General features: G+C 45.5%; 1 protein-coding gene across 2 annotated transcripts in view; it reads left to right on the forward strand.

Moving 5' to 3' along the window:
• LOC139542146 (disco-interacting protein 2 homolog B-A-like) overlaps positions 1-19,868 on the forward strand; it is a 72,760-nt gene that overhangs the window by 40,249 nt on the left and 12,643 nt on the right. Inside the window, exons 3-25 of one of the 2 annotated variants that reach the window (XM_071347234.1) lie at positions 1,845-2,024; positions 2,398-2,523; positions 3,093-3,326; positions 3,577-3,723; positions 7,277-7,288; positions 7,626-7,745; positions 9,694-9,891; positions 12,438-12,529; positions 12,740-12,850; positions 13,134-13,257; positions 13,562-13,671; positions 13,863-13,965; positions 14,579-14,737; positions 15,073-15,192; positions 15,994-16,108; positions 16,354-16,493; positions 16,807-16,943; positions 17,277-17,357; positions 17,686-17,813; positions 18,262-18,376; positions 18,539-18,740; positions 18,927-19,039; positions 19,721-19,801. In XM_071347234.1, the coding sequence (XP_071203335.1) occupies positions 1,845-2,024; positions 2,398-2,523; positions 3,093-3,326; positions 3,577-3,723; positions 7,277-7,288; positions 7,626-7,745; positions 9,694-9,891; positions 12,438-12,529; positions 12,740-12,850; positions 13,134-13,257; positions 13,562-13,671; positions 13,863-13,965; positions 14,579-14,737; positions 15,073-15,192; positions 15,994-16,108; positions 16,354-16,493; positions 16,807-16,943; positions 17,277-17,357; positions 17,686-17,813; positions 18,262-18,376; positions 18,539-18,740; positions 18,927-19,039; positions 19,721-19,801 (2,948 nt within the window). The remainder of the gene's footprint in view (positions 1-1,844; positions 2,025-2,397; positions 2,524-3,092; positions 3,327-3,576; positions 3,724-7,276; positions 7,289-7,625; positions 7,746-9,693; positions 9,892-12,437; positions 12,530-12,739; positions 12,851-13,133; positions 13,258-13,561; positions 13,672-13,862; positions 13,966-14,578; positions 14,738-15,072; positions 15,193-15,993; positions 16,109-16,353; positions 16,494-16,806; positions 16,944-17,276; positions 17,358-17,685; positions 17,814-18,261; positions 18,377-18,538; positions 18,741-18,926; positions 19,040-19,720; positions 19,802-19,868) is intronic. The other variant, XM_071347235.1, reaches the window with a different exon arrangement.

Below are 19,868 nucleotides of genomic sequence, written 5' to 3' on the forward strand. Positions count from 1 at the left end.
GTTCTACCCAAGAAAGCCATTGTTCAACTGTAAAGCATACAGAATGCTGCAGCATGGGTACTGACCAGGACCACACGGAGAGCACACATTACACCGGTTTTAAGGTCTCTGTACTGGCTGCCTGTGAGTTTTTTTTATATTTTTTTTGAATTTCATTTTTATATTGTTTAAAAAAAATCAATCCACGACTGTGCACCTCAATGCATGTCAGACATGCTTTTAAGTTAAGCACCCAGTTGGTCCCTCAGGTCCTCTGGCACTAGCCTTTTAACTATCCCAAAGCCTAGGACCAAGAGGCATGGAGAGGCAGCCTTTAGTTATTATGCCCCCAGCCTCTGGAATAGCCTGCCTGAGGGGGCTGAAACTGGACATTTTTAAAAGGAGATCTTAAAACTTTTTTATTTTCTTTAGGGTGGTTTTTAGTAGTTCAGTTTGTCATTCTTTTTGTTTTTTATCTTATGTTTATTGTATAGTAAATGTTTCAGCTTTTATTTACTTTTTTTTTTTTTAAGCACATTGAGTTCCATTCCATGTCTGAAATGTGCTGTATAAATAAAGCTTGATTTGATGACCAAAAGTATGTGGACACCTGCTGCTATAACAGCCTCCACTCTTCTGGGAAGGCTTTCCATTAGATGTTGGAACATTACTGTGGGGACTTGCTTCCATTCAGCCACAAGAGCATTAGTGAGGGTTGGGCACTGATGTTGGGCGATTAGGCCTGGCTCGCAGTCGGCGTTCCAATTCATCCCAAAGGTGTTTGATGGAGTTAAGGTCAGGGCTCTGTGCAAGCCAGTCAAGTTCTTCCACACCGATCTCGACAAACTATTTCTTTATGAACCTCGCATTGTGCACGGGGCCATTGTCCTGCTGAAACAGGAAGGGGCCTTACCCAAACTGTTGCCACATAGTTGGAAGCACAGAATCGTCTAGAATGTCATTGTATGCTGTCGTGTTAAGATTTCTCTTCACTTGAACTAAGGGGCCTAGCCCGAACCATGAAAAACAGCCCTAGACCATTATTCCTCCACCAAACTTTACAGTTGGCACTATGCATTGGGGCAAATAGCGTTCTCCTGGCATCCGCCAAACCCAGATTAGTCCGTTAGACTGCCAGATGGTGAAGCGTGATTCATCACTTTAGAGAACCTGAGTCCAATGGCGGCGAGCTTTACACCACTCCAGACAACGCTTGATATTGGGCATGGTGATCTTAAGCTTGTGTGCCACTGCTCGGCCATGGAAACCCATTTCATGAAGCTCCCGATGATCAGTTCTTGTGCTGATGTTGCTTCCAGAGGCAGTTTGGAACTCGGTAGTGAGTGCTGCAACCGAGGACAGAGCATTTTTACGCACTACACACTTCAGAACTTGGCGGTCCTGTTCTGTGAACTTGTGTTGCCTACCACTTTGTGGCTGAGCCGTTGTTGCTCGTAGACGTTTCCACTTCACAATAGCAGAACTTACAGTTGACCGGGACAGCTCTAGCAGGACAGAAATTTGACGAACTTGACTTGTTGGAAAGGTGGCATCCTATGACGGTGCCACGTTGAAAGTCACTGAGCTCTTCAGTAAGGCCATTCTACTGCCAATGTTTGTCTATGGAGATTGTATGGCTGTGAGCTTGATTTTATACACCCGTCAGCAACGTGTGTGGCTGAAATAGGTGAATCCACTAATTTGAAGGGGTGTCCAGATACTTTTTTGTATATATAGTGTATTTTGTGAATCGCCCATAAGTTTGAAAAATAAATTATATGATTTTTGGCCATATCGCCCAGCCCTAGTATGTGTGTGTGTATTAGAGCTAGGTGCTAAGTATCTCCTCGTTCCTCTCTGTCCAGGTGTGGATCTGCCTCTCCCAGACGTCCAACAGCAGTCGTCCTCCGGCCCTACCAGTGGTGAGCCCAGCCCTGCCAGCTCGGACCGTAGCCCTGCCAGTCCTGAGGCCTCTGGCCCCTCTTCTTCCTCCGGGGGCCGCAGAAACCGCAGCGGGGGGGCAAGGGATGACCGCTACAGATCAGGTACAGACACACATTCATACGTCACAGATTCAGATTCCGAAAACGTTAATGTCCTCAATGAGGCCATTCATTTAGCAGCAAACACAGTACATTCAGAGGAAATGACAGATTTAAAAGCAGCAACATAGCAAAGGATATTTACATGGGAAGTAGACTAAGTGCAATTTCATAAAAATGACACAAACCTCTAACATGCATGGCACCACAGTAGAAGTGGGATGTGTGGGAGCTGCTGCCTTGCTTAGGGATAGTGGTTGGTTCTGATTGTGACAGAGGAGTCTAGTGGACCACAGTTGGTGCAGTGACTGACCTACTTTTTCCATTCCTCATCCCTGTTTTTTTTGTTTTCATTCTTTCCCACCCTCTCTGTCAGATATCCACACGGAGGCGGTACAGGCAGCGTTGGCCAAACACAAGGAGGAGAAAATGGCACTGCCCATGCCCACCAAGCGCCGCTCAGCCTTCGTCCAGTCCCCCGTAGACAACTGCACCCCTCCAGGTCACTACCATAGAGATCAAACTATGTTCTATGTTTGAGGGTTGAGGTCAATTCCATTTCAATTCCACACAATTCAGGAAGTACACTGGAATTCCAATTCTCTTCAATGCTTTTCAATGAGGAGATTTATGAATTGGAATTTGGTTTACTTTATGAATTGAAATGGAATTGACCCCAACCCTGCCATGTTTGAGTAGTACACTGTAGTGGTCAATAACTAACCCTGGTCCCGGAGAGATAAAATACAGGGTGCAGGCTTTAGTTCCAGCCCAGCACTAACACACCTGATTCAGCATATTCAAAGTCTAGATGTTCAGTAACTAGACAACCTTTGATGAGTTGATTCAGGTGTGGGTTGGGACAAAATCCTGCATACCCTGTAGCTCATCATCAGGACCAGGGATGGTTGGTTAGGTTATCACTGCTTTTGCCCCAATAAGAGCAGGCGTATTGGGTGTCCACAAACACTGTATATAACCCACCTGGGGTGCTGCCAAGGCAGCCATTTTGTGCTACAAAGCTCACCACGCGTCATCTACTAAATACATCTCGTTCTGTCTCCCTGTCAGACACATCGTCAGCGTCTGAGGACGAAGGTTCTCTGCGTCGCCAGGCGACTCTGAGTGCAGCGCTGGTCCAGAGTCTCCAGAGCCCAGACTACTGGATCAACCGCTCAGTGCAGAGCTCCTCCACCTCCTCCTCCGCCTCCTCCACCCTGTCCCACGGGGAAAATAAGACTCAGACGCAACCGCAGCCGCAGCCCACCTCAGCACTGGCCGACATACTGGCAAGCACACGCATAGGTAACACACACACACACACTCTGTAATCACACACACCCCACACATAGGTAAGACAAACACACCCTGCACACACGTAATCCATATTCCTTACGTAAAACTGACTCGCACACGCACAAGGGCACGCACACACACATAACAGCCCTTCGTACCCTCAGAGACACTTTCTAAATGAACATGCATTGTCCGTACCGCCACAGCTTTAGGTAAGTTTACTTTAGAATATTAAACCTCCTTGTCCCTTCTCCTCCAGAGAACAGTGTCCCCCCAGATGTGACATCCTACACCCCTGAGAGGGGTTCAAGGGTGGACTCCAGGGTGGACCTGCCCCCCAATGCTATGTCCAGGGGGTTGCCCCGAGGACAGAGCCGCACCAGCATGCTGGATACCACCGCTGACGGTATGCACACACACACTGTAGAGCAACAACCACACACTGCAGAACACACTGTAGAGCAACAACCACACACTGTAGAACACACTGTACAAAAACTAGAACACACTGTAGAACAACAACCACACACTGTAGAACACACTGTAGAACAACAGCCACACACTGTAGAACACACTGTATAGCAACAACCACACACTGTAGAACAACAACCACACACTGCAGAACACACTGTAGAACAACAACCACACACTGTAGAACAACAACCACACACTGTAGAACAATAACCACACACTGTAGAACAACAACCACACACTGTATAGCAACAACCACACACTGTAGAGCAACAACCACACACTGTAGAGCAACAACCACACACTGTATAGCAACAACCACACACTGTAGAGCAACAACCCCACACTGTAGAACAACAACCACACACTGCAGAACACACTGTAGAACAACAACCACACACTGTAGAGCAACAACCACACACTATAGAACAACAACCACACACTGCAGAACAACAACCACACACTATAGAACACACTGTAGAGCAACAACCACACACTGTAGAGCAACAACCACACACTGTAGAACAACAACCGCACACTGCAGAACAACAACCGCACACTGTAGAACACACTGTATAGCAACAACCACACACTGTAAAACACACTGTATAACAACAACCACACACTGTAGAACAACAACCCCACAATGCAGAACACACTGTAGAGCAACAACCACACACTGCAGAACACACAGAGCAACAACCATACACTTTAGAACACACACTGTAGAGCAACAACCACACACTGTAGAACAACAACCACACACTGTAAAACACACTGTAGAGCAATAACCACACACTGTAAAGCAACAACCACACAATGCAGAACACACTGTAGAGCAACAACCACACACTGCATAACACACAGAGCAACAACCATACACTTTAGAACACACACTGTAGAGCAACAACCACACACTGTAGAGCAACAACCACACACTGTAGAACACACTGTAGAGACACAACCACACACTGCAGACCACACACTGTAGAGCAACAACAACACACTGTAGAACACACTGTAGAGCAACAACCACACACTGCAGAACAACAACCACACACTGTAGAGCAACAACCACACACTGTAGAACACACTGTAGAGACACAACCACACACTGCAGACCACACACTGTAGAGCAACAACAACACACTGTAGAACACACTGTAGAGCAACAACCACACACTGCAGAACAACAACCACACACTGTAGAACAACAACCACACACTGTAGAACACACTGTAGAACAACAACCACACACTGTATTACACACTGTAATACAACAACCACACACTGTAGAACACACTGTAGAACAACAACCACACACTGTATAACACACTGTAGAACAACAACCACACACTGTATAACACACTGTAATACAACAACCACACACTGTGTAACACACTGTAATACAACAGCCACACACTGTGTAACACACTGTAATACAACAGCCACACACTGTGTAACACACTGTAATACAACAGCCACACACTATAGAACGCACTGTAGAGCAACAACCACACACTGTAGAGCAACAACCACACACTGCAGAACAACAACCACACACTGTATAACATACTGTAATACAACAACCACACACTGTATAACACACTGTAATACAACAGCCACACACTATAGAACGCACTGTAGAGCAACAACCACACACTGTATAACACACTGTAATACAACAGCCACACACTGTGTAACACACTGTAATACAACAACCACATACTATAGAACGCACTGTAGAGCAACAACCACACACTATAGAACGCACTGTAGAGCAACAACCACACACTGTGGAGCAACAACCACACACTGCAGAACACACTGTAATACAACAGCCACACACTGTGTAACACACTGCAGAACAACAACCACACACTGTAGAACACACTGTAGAGCAACAACCACACACTGTAGAACACACTGTAGAGCAACAACCACACACTGTAGAACACACTGTAATACAACAGCCACACACTGTAGAACACACTGTAATACAACAGCCACACACTGTAGAACACACTGTAATACAACAGCCACACACTGTGTAACACACTGTAGAACAACAACCACACACTGTATAACACACTGTAGAACAACAACCACACACTGTAGAACACACTGTAGAGCAACAACCACACACTGTAGAACACACTGTAGAACAACAACCACACACTGTATAACACACTGTAGAACAACAGCCACACACTGTATAACACACTGTAGAACAACAGCCACACACTGTATAACACACTGTAGAACAACAGCCACACTGTATAACACACTGTAGAACAACAGCCACACACTGTATAACACACTGTAGAACAACAACCACACTGTATAACACACTGTAGAACAACAACCACACACTGTATAACACACTGTAGAACAACAACCACACTGTAGAACACACTGTAGAACAACAACCACACACTGTATAACACACTGTAGAACAACAACCACACACTGTATAACACACTGTAGAACAACAACCACACACTGTAGAACAACAACCACACACTGTAGAACAACAACCACACACTGTATAACACACTGTAGAACAACAATCACACACTGTATAACACACTGTAGAACAACAGCCACACACTGTATAACACACTGTAGAGCAACAACCACACACTGTATAACACACTGTAGAACAACAACCACACACTGTATAACACACTGTAGAACAACAGCCACACACTGTATAACACACTGTAGAACAACAACCACACTGTATAACACACTGTAGAACAACAACCACACTGTAGAACCCACTGTAGAACAACAACCACACACTGTATAAACCACACACTGTATAACCCACTGTAGAACAACAACCACACTGTATAACACACTGTAGAACAACAACCACACTGCAGAATGTACGATCTCACACACACATGGCAGCAGACTGGTAACACACCGCAGAAAACCACCACACACTGCAATCACTCACTGTTTTAACCATAATCTCTAATCTGTAACGTCCTTAATCTGGTGATGGTTTGGCTAACTGACCTTTGCAGTTAGCACTGTTGTACTGCGTTTGCAGTAGTCATGAATGTGGCTGGCAATTCAGTATGTTTAACCTACCGTGTTTGAAATGAAATGGCTATGGATGCATCCCAAATGATACCATATTTCCTACATAGTGTACTACTTTTAACCAGAGCCTCCTGGCCAAAGTAGTGCACTACATGTATATAGGGAATAGGGTGCCATTTGGGACAGTACCTATGTGAATCCATTCGGATGATTTGGGTGCTCATGCTCATGTCAACCTCCCTCTTTTTTAATAATCTATTTTTATTCAGACATAATGACACACTGACAAGACATAATAACTTTGAATGAATCTCACTCACTCTCATCCCCATTCTAGGCATTGTGTTGGGAATGCTGCTAACATACTATATTTTGTTCTTTTTTGGGGTGATCCCTTTTTCGGCTGTACGTGTCGTGTCTTTCATTAAAAAAAGGAAAGCGAAAAGGTAATATGAATCAAAATGGGACGGGGCCGGGGAGGGGGCGATGGATGGATCAATTCCAATCAGCTTGCTTTTTCACCTCTTCTGTCGTCTGTTTGTCCTCTCTCCATCTACACAGATAGAAATATCCTTCTGTTTTTGACCCAGAATAAAGTTGCATCTACCTGTTGTGTGTGTCCGTTTGTGAGCATTTGTGTCCGTTTGTGCGTGCTTGCCTATTTAATGTCTGAGTGTATGAGGAGTATGTGTGTTTTTGTGCGTGATTGTGACTATTAGAGAGTGTGTGTTTGTGTCTATGGTCGTGTCTGTGATTGTCTGCCTCTACCTTTGTGCTCTCCAGGTGTACCAGTGAACAGCCGTGTTTCCACTAAGATCCAGCAGCTGCTGAACACTCTGAAGCGGCCCAAGAGACAAGCGCTCAGTGAGTTCTTCCTGGATGACTCCGAGGAGATCGTAGAGGGTAAGAACCACAGAGGACCTGCTCCAAGACTTAGGTTCCATAAAATACAATACTTCCATTCTGATACTTACAGTACCTTCAGAAAGTATTCACACCGCTTGACTTTTCCACATTTGAGTTTGAGTTTATTTTATTTTTACAGGGACAGTGCACAGTAATCAACGTTTCAGTAAAAGTGCCGGTTTTAGCCAGCCGGCTAATTTTCAACCGCAGTCCCCGGGCAGGTTATTAAAAACAATTACACTATAGACAATCATTGAGCAGTGAGCACACGCAGAGCAACATAGGACAAGCAAGACATAGCATACAGACAGAGCAACATAGAACAAGCAAGACATAGCATACAGACAGAGCAACATAGAACAAAAAGCAGCAAGACAATTTTGTTGTGTTACAACCTGAATTTAAAATGGATTAAGAGATTTTGTGTCAATGTCCTACACACAATACCTCATAATGTCAAAGTGGAATTATGTTTTACAAATTAATAAAAAATGAAAAGCTGAAGTGTCTTGAGTCAATAAGTATTTATAAGTATGTATACGCCTTTGTTATGTAAGCCTTAGTATAAGTTCAGGAGTTCAGTTGCTTAACAAGTCACATACTAAGTTGCATGGACTCACTCTCTGTGAAATAATAGTGTTTAACAAGATCTTTGAATGACTACCTCATCTCTGTAACCCACACATACAATTATCTGTAAGGTCCCTTAGTCCAGCAGTGAATTTCGAACACAGATTCAACCACAAAGACCAGGGAGATTTTCTAATGCTTCGCAAAGAAGGGCACCTATTGGTAAATAAAAAAAGCAGACATTAAATATCCCTTTGAGCAAGGTAGAGTTATTCATTACCCTTTGGAGGGTGTATCAAGACACCCCGTCACTACAAAGATACAGGCGTCCTTCCTAACTCAGTTGCCGGAGAGAAAGGAAACCGCTCAGGGATTTCACCATGAGGCCAATGGTGACTTTAAAACAGTTACAGAGTTTAATGGCTGTGATTGGAGAAAACTGAGGATGGATCAACAAAATTGTAGTAACTCCACAATACTAACTTAATTGACAAGAAGGAACCGTGTACACTAAGGCACTAAAGTAATACTGTAAAAAAATTGTCAAAGCCATTCACTTTTTTTCCTAAATACAAAGTGTTATGTTTTGGGCAAATACAATACATTACTGAGTACCACTCTCTATATTTTCAAGCAAATGGTGGCTGCATCATGTAATGGGTATGCTTGTAATTGTTAAGGACTGGGGAGTTTTTCAAGATACAAATGGAATGAAGCTAAGCATAGGCAAAATCCTGAGCACAGGAAAACCTGGATCAGTCTGCTTTCCACCAGACAGTGGGAGATTAACTCACCTTTTCAAATCTACACTGGAGTTGCTTAACAAGAAGACAGTGAATGTTCCTGAGTGGCCTAGTTAGTTTTGACTTAAATTGCTTGAAATTCTATGGCAAGACCTGAAAATGTATGTTTAGCAATGATCAACAACCAATTTTACAGAGCTTGAAGAATTTTGAAAAGAATAAGGGGCAAAGGTTGTACAGTCCAGGTGCGGAACGCTCTTAACAGGTATTGACCCGTGTGTGAATATTTATGTAAATGAGCTGTTTTCTGTATTTCATTTTAAATACATTTGTAACAATTTGTAAGAACATGTTTTCACTTTGTCATGTGTTATTGTGTGTAAATGGGTGAGGATTTTTTTAAATGTAATCCATTTTGAATTCAAGCTGTAACACAACAACAACAAAAAGTCAAGGGGTATGAATATTTTCTGAAGGCACTGTACATTCCAATACTTACATCCCATTGAATACAATGCATTCTTCCTTCCTCCCTTCCTTGAAAGAAACATATAGACAGTAGACATTTAACTCACTATACCCCACTTTATTATTCTCTTCACCCTCACCCCTGTCTCCTCCCCTCTCCGTAGTGCCCCAACCGGACCCCAACACCCCCAGGCCAGAGGGCCGTCAGATCATCCCAGTGAAGGGGGAGCCCCTGGGGGTGGTCAGTAACTGGCCCCCGGCCCTTCAGGCAGCCCTGGCACGCTGGGGAGCCACACAGGCCAAGAGCCCTGCTCTCACCGCCCTGGACGTTACCGGGAAACCCCTCTACACTCTGACATACGGTTGGTCTCACCGTCTTAAATGGCACTCGGCTCCCTATTCCCTGCTATATCGGGAGTAATTTCCAGCTAACCCACAATTTTGTATTTTGCCTTTTATTTAACTAGGCAAGTCAGTTAAGAAAACATTCGTATTTACAATGACGGCCTACCAATAGGAAAAAGGCCTGCTGCGTGGATTCAAATAAAACATGTAGATATAGCACATCACAACGAGAGAGTCACCACCACACTACAAAAAGAAAGGCCTAAGATGACAACACAGCCTGGCAGCAACACGGTAGCAACACAACATGACAGCAACATGGTAGCAACACAACATGGTAGCAACACAACATGGCAGCAGCACAAACATTGTTGGGCACAGACAACAGCGCAAAGGGCAAAAAGGTAAAGATAACAATACATCACGCAAAGCAGACACAAGTGTCAGTAAGAGTTTATTTATTTATTTTATTTTATTTATCCGTTATTTTACCAGGTAAGTTGACTGAGAACACGTTCTCATTTGCAGCAACGACCTGGGGAATAGTTACAGGGGAGAGGAGGGGGATGAATGAGCCAATTGTAAACTGGGGATTATTAGGTGACCGTGATGGTTGAGGGCCAGATTGGGAATTTAGCCAGGACACCGGGGTTAACACCCCTACTCTTACGATAAGTGCCATGGGATCTTTAATGACCTCAGAGAGTCAGGACACCCGTTTAACGTCCCATCCGAAAGACGGCACCCTACACAGAGCAGTGTCCCCAATCACTGCCCTGGGGCATTGGGATCTTTGTTTAGACCAGATGAAAGAGTGCCTCCTACTGGCCCTCCAACACCACTTCCAGCAGCATCTGGTCTCCCATCCAGGGCCTGACCAGAACCAACCCTGCTTAGCTTCAGAAGCAAGCCAGCAGTGGTATGCAGGGTGGTATGCTGCTGGCTTGTCCATGATTGAGTCTTTGAATCTAGAGATGGAGATAAAACGGTCCTTAAAGCTTGTTGGACACTAAGAAAACATTGTTGTAGAGCGTTAAACACAACATCTCGGGAGGGACCAGCTGAGTGTTAGACTGTATCATCTGCATATAAAGCTTGCTACTGCCTGAGCTATGTTGTTGATGTAAATTGAGAAGAGCGTGGGGCCTAGGATCGAGCCTTGTGGTACTCCCTTGGTGACAGACAGGCACTGCACTCTTTGAGAGAGGTAGTTAGCAAACCAGGCCAAAGACCCCTCAGAGACACCAATACTCCTTTTCCGATCCACAAGAATTGAATGGTCTACCATATTAAAAGCTTTGACCAAGTCAATAAAAATACAAACATTGCTTAGAATCAAGCGCAATGGTGACATCATTTAGGACCTTTAAGGTTGCAGTGGCACATCCATAACCTGAGTGGAAACCAGATTGCATACCGAGAGAATACTATAGACATCAAGAAAGCCAGTTAGTTGATTATTGACACGTTTTTCCTCAAATACTTTTGATAAACAGGGCAAGATAGAAATTGGCCTATAACAGTTAGGATCAGCTTGATCTGCCTTCCAAGCAATGGGAACCTCCCCAGAGAGGAGAGACAGGTTAAAAAGTTCAGAGATAGGCCACTGTCCCACGGTCGGGTAAATAAGCAAGTTCGTAGTCAACAAAGCACGCAGGAGTCATAGGGCAAGTAGCGTAAAGCACATGAAAATAATAAAAATTACTTGGGGCTAGCCATTGTAAGTTCAAAGAGTCACTCACCCCAACAAATTAACTTGAGAGAGTAGCTCTATGAGTCCAGTAGGCTATAAAAGTCTGAGATAAAATAAATAAATAGTAGGCCTATACTAGTTAATTAAAGCGTTTGAGTAAGTTCATATAATAAGCTTCACAAGTTAATTAGCCTACATAAAATTCAGATCAGTCCAAAGTCTGCGGTGTGTGTGTGTATGTGCGTTTGTGCTGGAGGCCAGCGAACGCTCAGGGGGGGGGGGGTGCCGGGGGTACCTGTACCAGACGGGGAGACAGACCAGGGCAGACGGGGAACAGATCGATGGGTGGGATCCAAACAGCAGTGCAGCAGGCAACGGGAGTAGGTGTCACACCTGCTTGGGAGAAGCTTTTTTCGGGAGGCTGAGTAGGAGAGGAGGCGTTCAACCTTACCAGACAGGTGCGCATTAGAGCAGATAAAAACATCCAAAGTGAAAAGCTTGGTGGAAAAAAACATGGTCAAGTTGGCTTGAGTTTCGATATTCGCCAGACATTCGGGCCTTCAAACAATCAATAGCTCGCAAACGATTTCCTGAAACGTGGGTGTTCTACACGCAACATGGTAGGGGGCTTCCCAGTCATTACAAGTGCAACATGAAACCCACAGACCTGAAGGACGCTGCTGCCGAGGTGGGAGGAGGATTGCGCGTGTCTCAGATCTGACCTCTTTAGTTTATGACTCGTGCTACCGTAGTTCATCGACACCAAAGATCACACTCCTCTCAGTCAATCTATGGAGAGCTCAAGTCGTTTTAGTCTCCTTTAAGAAATTGCTCTTGTGACCACGGTGTATCTCTCTCTCGCTCCCTCAGGTAAACTGTGGAGCCGCAGTCTGAAGCTGGCCTACACTCTGTTGAACAAACTGGGCACCAAGAACGAGCCTGTGCTGAGACCTGGTGATAGGGTACGTGGTCAGAACACACAGCCAATCAGACGGGATATTCCTCTTCTTCCCACTTGACCACTTTGATTGATTGATCTTCATTCAAAAACGTGAAACGTGTCTTCTAGATGCATTGCACATGCACAGACGACACAACGCACAATGTAAGATGTTCCCGTTGTGACGTGCGGTGCTCTTTCTGAAACTGTTCTGCGTGTCTATGTCCCCTAGGTGGCGCTGGTGTACCCCAACAGTGACCCTGCTATGTTCTGGGTGGCCTTCTATGGCTGTCTCCTAGCAGAGGTCATCCCTGTACCCATAGAGGTGCCACTGTCTAGACAGGTAAGGGACAAGGATGTTGAGTGTTTTTTAGTAACATCATTAGTTAGCTATGTAGCTCAATCTCATGGAATATTTGGTTCCTGACAAATAACCAAATCAAATCAGAGTAGCATAAATCCAGCTTTCAGTCACTATGCAGTAGACATGGGCCATTTCTTACCAGCTATAGCAACACAAACAACATAGCTAGATCCAAGTGGTCACCTGACTCATTACAGACCGATAGTGGCAGTATAGATTTTCTGTCAATTTGTAATGGTTATTTTTGTGTTTCACATCCCAGGACGCAGGCAGTCTTCAGATTGGCTTCCTATTGGGCAGCTGTGGGGTAGGCCTGGCCCTGACTAGCGAGATCTGTCTCAAAGGACTGCCCAAGACACCCCAGGGAGAGATCATGCAGTTCAAAGGTCAGCACACACCACAAAATGCTCCACTGCAGTTGTCACCCCACTCAATCTCTCTCTCTCTGGGACTCATTAGCTAGGCACATTAGGAGGAGCCCGTTTCTCATTATACTGTTTATCTGTGGGTAGATGTACATCTGTACATCCATTGTACCATATGAACGAAACGAGGCCTTCACAAATGGTCCTAATACCACCTTTTTCAAAGCTACAAGGTTTTGATCCACAGTGGATCTTTGTCCAGTCGTCAACCTGACTTCTAGTATTGTCGTGTGTCCACTGATGAGGATGTTGTTCTGCCTCCCAGGTTGGCCACGTATGAAGTGGGTTGTGACAGACACCAAGTACCTGACCAAGCCCTCTAAAGACTGGCAGCCCCACATCCCCACCGCCAACACAGACACAGCTTACATCGAGGTGAGACCAGCGTCCTTGTGGGAAGTATACAGACCATTTATGGGTGTATTTGACAGATTTAAAAAAAAAAAAAATACTAAAATAATAATCATTTTGCTCGTTTGTCTTTCTGTTTATGTTGTGCATCGCAGATTTATTTTGTGAATTAATTTAACTCTATGACTGATTGTGTGTGTGTTCTGCTCTTCCAGTACAAGGCCAGTAAAGAGGGGACAGTGATGGGAGTAGCCGTGTCTAAGATAGCCTTGTTGACACACTGCCAGGCCCTGACACAGGCCTGCAACTACTGTGAAGGTCAGTACATGAAAAACACACACCGACACATATTGTTTTAGTGACAATATATCTACTCAAGCCCTCTTAGTAACCTAGATACACGGAGATGATCCAAAACTAGTTTGTTAATTATGAAAGGAGAAACATGAAGAAGCTAAAGGAACAGGAACCTTTGGAGGAGGTTAGGGTGATGTCTTCACCACGAATACTCACGCTCAGGTTAAATAATTGATCAGGCCTGAGGCCTCTTCTCCTGTACTCTCTCTGTCTCTTTCTGTCTGTCTCTCTCTTCTCTACTCACATCATCTGTTAGACAAAGGGAACTTTAGCCTCTGTGTCTCAGAGAACATTAGATCCTGTGAGGGGAATCCACAGAGGCAGGCAGCAAGACTGTTCCTGGAACACGGTGTTTCCCTGTCCATAATTAGTTTACTTTTATTGTAGCCTACAGACTTATCATGTGATATAAAGCTATTATCAAGTGCCCTGTGGCAGCCTAGCTATATGGAGAAGCTCCTTTCGCTATCCTTAAGTGTCCGTGTATCTGTAACTGTTGGAATCCTCCGTGACTGTAATGTGATTTGTGGACTGAAATCAAGTATTTCAATTGAGTGTGTGTGTCCTCTCTCAGGAGAAACGTTGGTCAACGTGCTAGATTGTAAGAAGGACATGGGATTGTGGCACGGGGTGTTAACCAGTGTGATGAACAGGATCCACACCATCACTGTACCCTACGCTGTCATGAAGGCCTGTCCCATGTCCTGGGTGCAGAGGGTCCACATACACAAAGGTAAGGCTACAGTTAGCATTTGTATTGTAAACTGCATAGAGACTAGCATCCTAAACTTCATACTATGGATTAAGGTAATTCGGGTCGGGTTCATTAGGAGACATTGTAGCAAAATGTTTTAAGATGTTGTCTGCTGGGAAATGAAAACAAGCATTTATTTTCTTATTGAGCAAATTCAGATATTACCTCTCGGTTTCACTCTGTTTTGGAACGTTTCTTCCATTTTGTGACTTAATGAACACAACCGAAATGTGTGGAATTGGCATTAGCGCTTGTGTCATTAACTACTATGTGTGAGAGGCTGAGCTGTCCTTACTGTTCCTCCCTCCCTGCAGCACGTGTCGCCTTGGTGAAGTGTCGTGACCTCCACTGGGCTATGATGGCTCACAGGGACCAGAGAGACACCAACCTGTCCTCCATACGCATGCTCATAGTAGCCGATGGAGCCAACCCCTGTGAGTCACACACACGTGCGCGGACTACAGACACATGGACGCTTTGGACACACATACACACACACACATAGGGACCAGAGAGACACCAACCTCTCCTTAACCTTTCCTGTGAGTCGCATATACATGGCAGCCATGAAGCATGCTTGCTTTATTTATCTATTCCCAAGACTATTATTTGTCCTTACAAAGGTACACTGTGATTTAGTATTTGTAAGCTACAGTGCATTCGCCGGTCAACAATCATACAGTGGCTTGGGAAAGTATTCACCCCCTTGGCATTTTTCCAATTTTGTTGCCTTACAACCTAGAATTAAAATGGATTTATTGGGGGTTTGTATCATTTCATTTACACAACATGCCTACCACTTTGAAGATGCAAAATATTTTTTTATTGTGAAACAAACAACGCAAAAAAACAGTACTTGAGCATGCATAACTATTCACCCCCCCAAAGTCAATACTTTGTAGAGACACCTTTTGCAGCAATTACAGCTGCAAGTCTCTTGGGGTATGTCTCCATAAGCTTGGCACATCTAGCCACGGGGATTTTTGCCCATTCTTCAAGGCAAAACTGCTCCAGCACCTTCAAGTTAGATGGGTTCCGCTGGTGGAACTTTAAGTCATACCACAGATTCTCAATTGGATTACAGGTTGTAATGCAAGAAAATAGGAAAAACACCAAGGGGGATGAATACTTTTGCAAGGCACTGTATCTAACCTTAAAGTACATTGGAAGTATAGAAACGTTGGCATTGTCTGTGAATATTGACACACACTCACAGTATTTGTGATGTCTTTCAGGGTCCGTGTCGTCGTGCGACGCCTTCCTCAACGTGTTCCAGTCTCACGGGTTAAAGCCGGAGGTCATCTGCCCCTGTGCCTCCTCTCCTGAAGCCCTCACTGTGGCTATCCGCAGGTACTACACTGCACCAGTTCACAGCTACTGATGCACCATATATATATATATATACTGTACATACAACCTCTAAGGAAACATGCACACAACCCATTTCCAGTGCTCATGTAGTATATGAACAATAAAGTCATCTTCTTCACATCAATTGAGAAAACGTATGTCTCGTGTCTCCATAGCTCTCTCACACTCCCGTATTTTCTTTGCCCTTACTCTCCCTCGCTCTCCATCTCTCCCTCCCCTTCCAGGCCTGGTGCCCGTGGTGCAGCCCTCCCAGCCAGAGCCATCCTGTCCATGGGCGGTCTGAGTCACGGGGTCATCAGGGTCAACACAGAGGATAAGAACTCTGCCCTCACTGTACAGGACGTAGGCCATGTCATGCCTGGAGGTTAGCGAACTGACTTCACCGTGCACCACACTACAGTACACGCGTTTATATGCTATTTGTGTACTGTTACGGTTCAATTCCTTTAACAGTTGTTCCTCGCTGACTTACTTTAACAGTGGGGCTTTTACTGTCATGTCAACGTCTCTCCCCTGGTGTTAAGTCTACTTGGCTCAGTGTTCAAGTCATTGCTTCAATAATACATTGATTTTATATCGCGCTTATCTTGGACACAAAGACGCTTCGGAAGTTAGTTTCTTACGTGTGTGTGCTTTTTGTGTTTTAGCCCTAATGTCATTGTCCTCTTGTGGTTCAGCCCTGATGTGTATCGTGAAGCCAGACGGCCCACCGCAGCTCTGTAAGACAGATGAGATCGGAGAGATAGTGTTGAACTCCAGGGCTGGAGGAACCATGTACTACGGCCTGCCTGGAGTCACCAAGAACACCTTCGAGGTCAGGAGAGGACTGTTTACTGAACTCTCTCATCAAGCCTCTGCGTCTCTGGCCGCAGTGTGGTGTACTGGCACTGCTGTGTAGCCATCAACCTAAAGAACAGACTCCTCTGTCAGAGCGTTTCACTTCTAAAAGCTCTAACCCACCTTTATTCTTCACTGGCATGGTTCCCTATGGTCTCTACTCTTTAAACTGAGTCGAGGAGTTGTGTTGACAGTTAAAAGGGTTGTTAATGTGATGTTTTTGAAACGATGGTCATTATGAAATATATTTAATACAGGCCCCTTCCGTAAACCCCATAACTGAACGTGTGTCCCTCTGTCTTCCGTGCAGGTGATTCCCGTGAACCAGGCTGGAGCTCCATTGGGAGAGATCCTCTTCACTAGGACTGGCCTACTGGGCTTCGTAGGGCCGGTAAGACCACGTTGAGTCCCCCTTGGACTTGCCTCCAAATTGTAGGACTTGCCATACTGAGCTAGCCTGGGTGCCAGTCCTTTCTCTTGCCAACTCCTTATGGAATTGTCCTGCCGTACAGTCTGGCTGAATGATAACAAGTTCACGCTTATAGTTTGCAGTGAGGCCAGACAGTTTGGCTTTGACACCTATGGAGTTGGCAAGAGCACAAACAGATCTGGGACCAGGCTCTCTACTGATCTGGTGGAATAGAAAAAAAACTATCTAGAATTGGCTTCTTTAGTCTGTTGATGTGCAGTAGGTGAAGATCTTCTCCCTCTCTCCACAGGGCAGTCTGGTCTTTGTAGTGGGAAAGAACGAGGGGCTCCTGACGGTCAGTGGTAGACGACACAATGCTGATGACCTGGTGGCCACCGCCCTGGCCGTGGAGCCTGTTAAAACTGTCTACAGGGGGAGGTGGGTGTCAGGGGGCTCAGGTTTCTCCTGTGAATGTACACATGCTGTGTTCAAGTGTGCCTTTGTAGAATTGTGGTCTGAGGAGATATACAGAAGCCTCTGGGTCCTGTTTAGTAGGCACGACACTGGAGAAAACGTTTTGGATCCGTTTCAAATGTAGTCTCCGTGTTGTGCTGACCTTAAGTGACGTGTGAGGGCAGCGTGAGGGCGTGGTATGAAAGTGTGCCGTGCTGTGTGGGGTCGCGCTGTCCTTCCTCTCGGCACCGGGGCCAGGATCACTGTGTTCTCTGTGGCGGTGTTCCCTGATGAACTGTGTGTTGTGTTGTCAGAGTACGTTGCTTTTGGTGTTGTGTGTGTGTGTGTGTGTGTGTGTTATGGTAGTTCACAGGGTTGTGTGTTATTGCCGACTGACCCTCCCTCTCTCTAATCTCTCTCTCCCCTGGTGTAGGATTGCTGTGTTCTCAGTGACCGTGTTCTATGACGAGAGGATAGTGATCGTAGCAGAGCAGAGGCCTGACGCCAGTGAAGAGGACAGCTTCCAGTGGATGAGCAGAGTACTACAGGTACCCTGTCACATCACCTCCATGTCATCTATGCATTCATCTAGAATAGCATCTGTCTTTCAGTTACAGTTAGATGGACGTATACTATCTTCTATCGATATGCACACTGTTAGTTAGTACACCTCGCTAAACATAACCATTATGCTGTGTTTTCCTCGGCAGGCCATAGACAGTATTCATCAGGTGGGTTTGTACTGTCTGGCCCTGGTCCCGGCCAACACGTTACCCAAGACCCCGCTGGGAGGGATCCACATCTCTGAGACCAAACAGAACTTCCTAGAGGGGAATCTGCACCCATGTAACATCCTCCTCTGTCCACACACCTGTGTCACCAACCTGCCCAAACCACGACAGAAACAACCAGGTAAAGACGATGGGCTGTCCTGAATGTTGGGGGAAGTTCAGTTCCCTGAACTGGCGCGATTCGGGATTGTATCTCGCATCTTGAACTCTTGTGTGTTTGTATACAGAACAGGGTGATAACGATTGTCAGGCCTAATGTCTCAGTCTTTGTGTATCTCTGACTCTCCCATCCTCCTATCTTGTATAGTTGGTGTGGGCCCGGCCTCTATCATGGTTGGTAACCTGGTAGCGGGGAAGAGGATGGCCCAGGCTGCAGGCAGAGAGCTGGGCGTGCTGGAGGAAGAGGGCCTGGTCAGGAAGGTAAGACCTTAACGTACCTGGTGAGGCTGGCACCTACTGTCTGTCTTCTCTCCTAAACAGACTGACGCCTGGAAGAAACCACATCACAACTGATTATATCAGCATTGACTAAACCTTATTATTGTACGAAAGAGCTTGGCCACGCAGGATCCTTATATCTGGTATGGAGTCAGGGAGGGGTGACTATTGCTGATTTCCTGTCCTAAGGTTGTGTTGTGTTCTGTCTCTACTGTCGGTGGCGCTGGTAGCTCTGTTCTTGGCCCACCTTGATGGTAAGTCTATCGCTAGCTGAGCTGGGTGTCGCTTCTGCTCATGTTGCCTCTGTCAGATGTGCTGCTTTGCAGTGATAGTCATTTGTGTGTACACCCTGGCTGTGGTTGAGGAGGGAATCAAGCGCAGCATGGTACCGTCCAGGGAGCAACAGAGAACTCACTATATCAGTGTGTGTTTTTACTGTGGCTGCTAGCCTGCTACTGTAACTGCTCTCCCTCCCCAGTTACAGTGACCCTTACCGTCCTGTTCTTGTACCCTGGTCTTTGGTTGTGTGATCGGCCCTGAAAAGTCCTGAACTGAAATCGTAATATCAGTATTGAATGATCCTGACTGCTCTCACAGCTCACCCCCTCTCTCGGCTTTCTCTCTCTTCTTTCTCTCCTCTCCCGTGCTCTCTCTCTCTCTCAGCACCAGTTTCTGTCTGAAGCCTTACAGTGGAGAGCCCAGACCGACCCTGACCACGTCCTCTATGTGCTGCTCAACGCTAAGGTACGACACACACATTCATGTTCACATGTTTTCTTTATGAGCTTATAAGCATTAACATGGTCGTGTT

The sequence above is a fragment of the Salvelinus alpinus genome, chromosome 17 (assembly GCF_045679555.1).
Source record: "Salvelinus alpinus chromosome 17, SLU_Salpinus.1, whole genome shotgun sequence".
Lineage (NCBI taxonomy): Eukaryota > Metazoa > Chordata > Actinopteri > Salmoniformes > Salmonidae > Salvelinus > Salvelinus alpinus.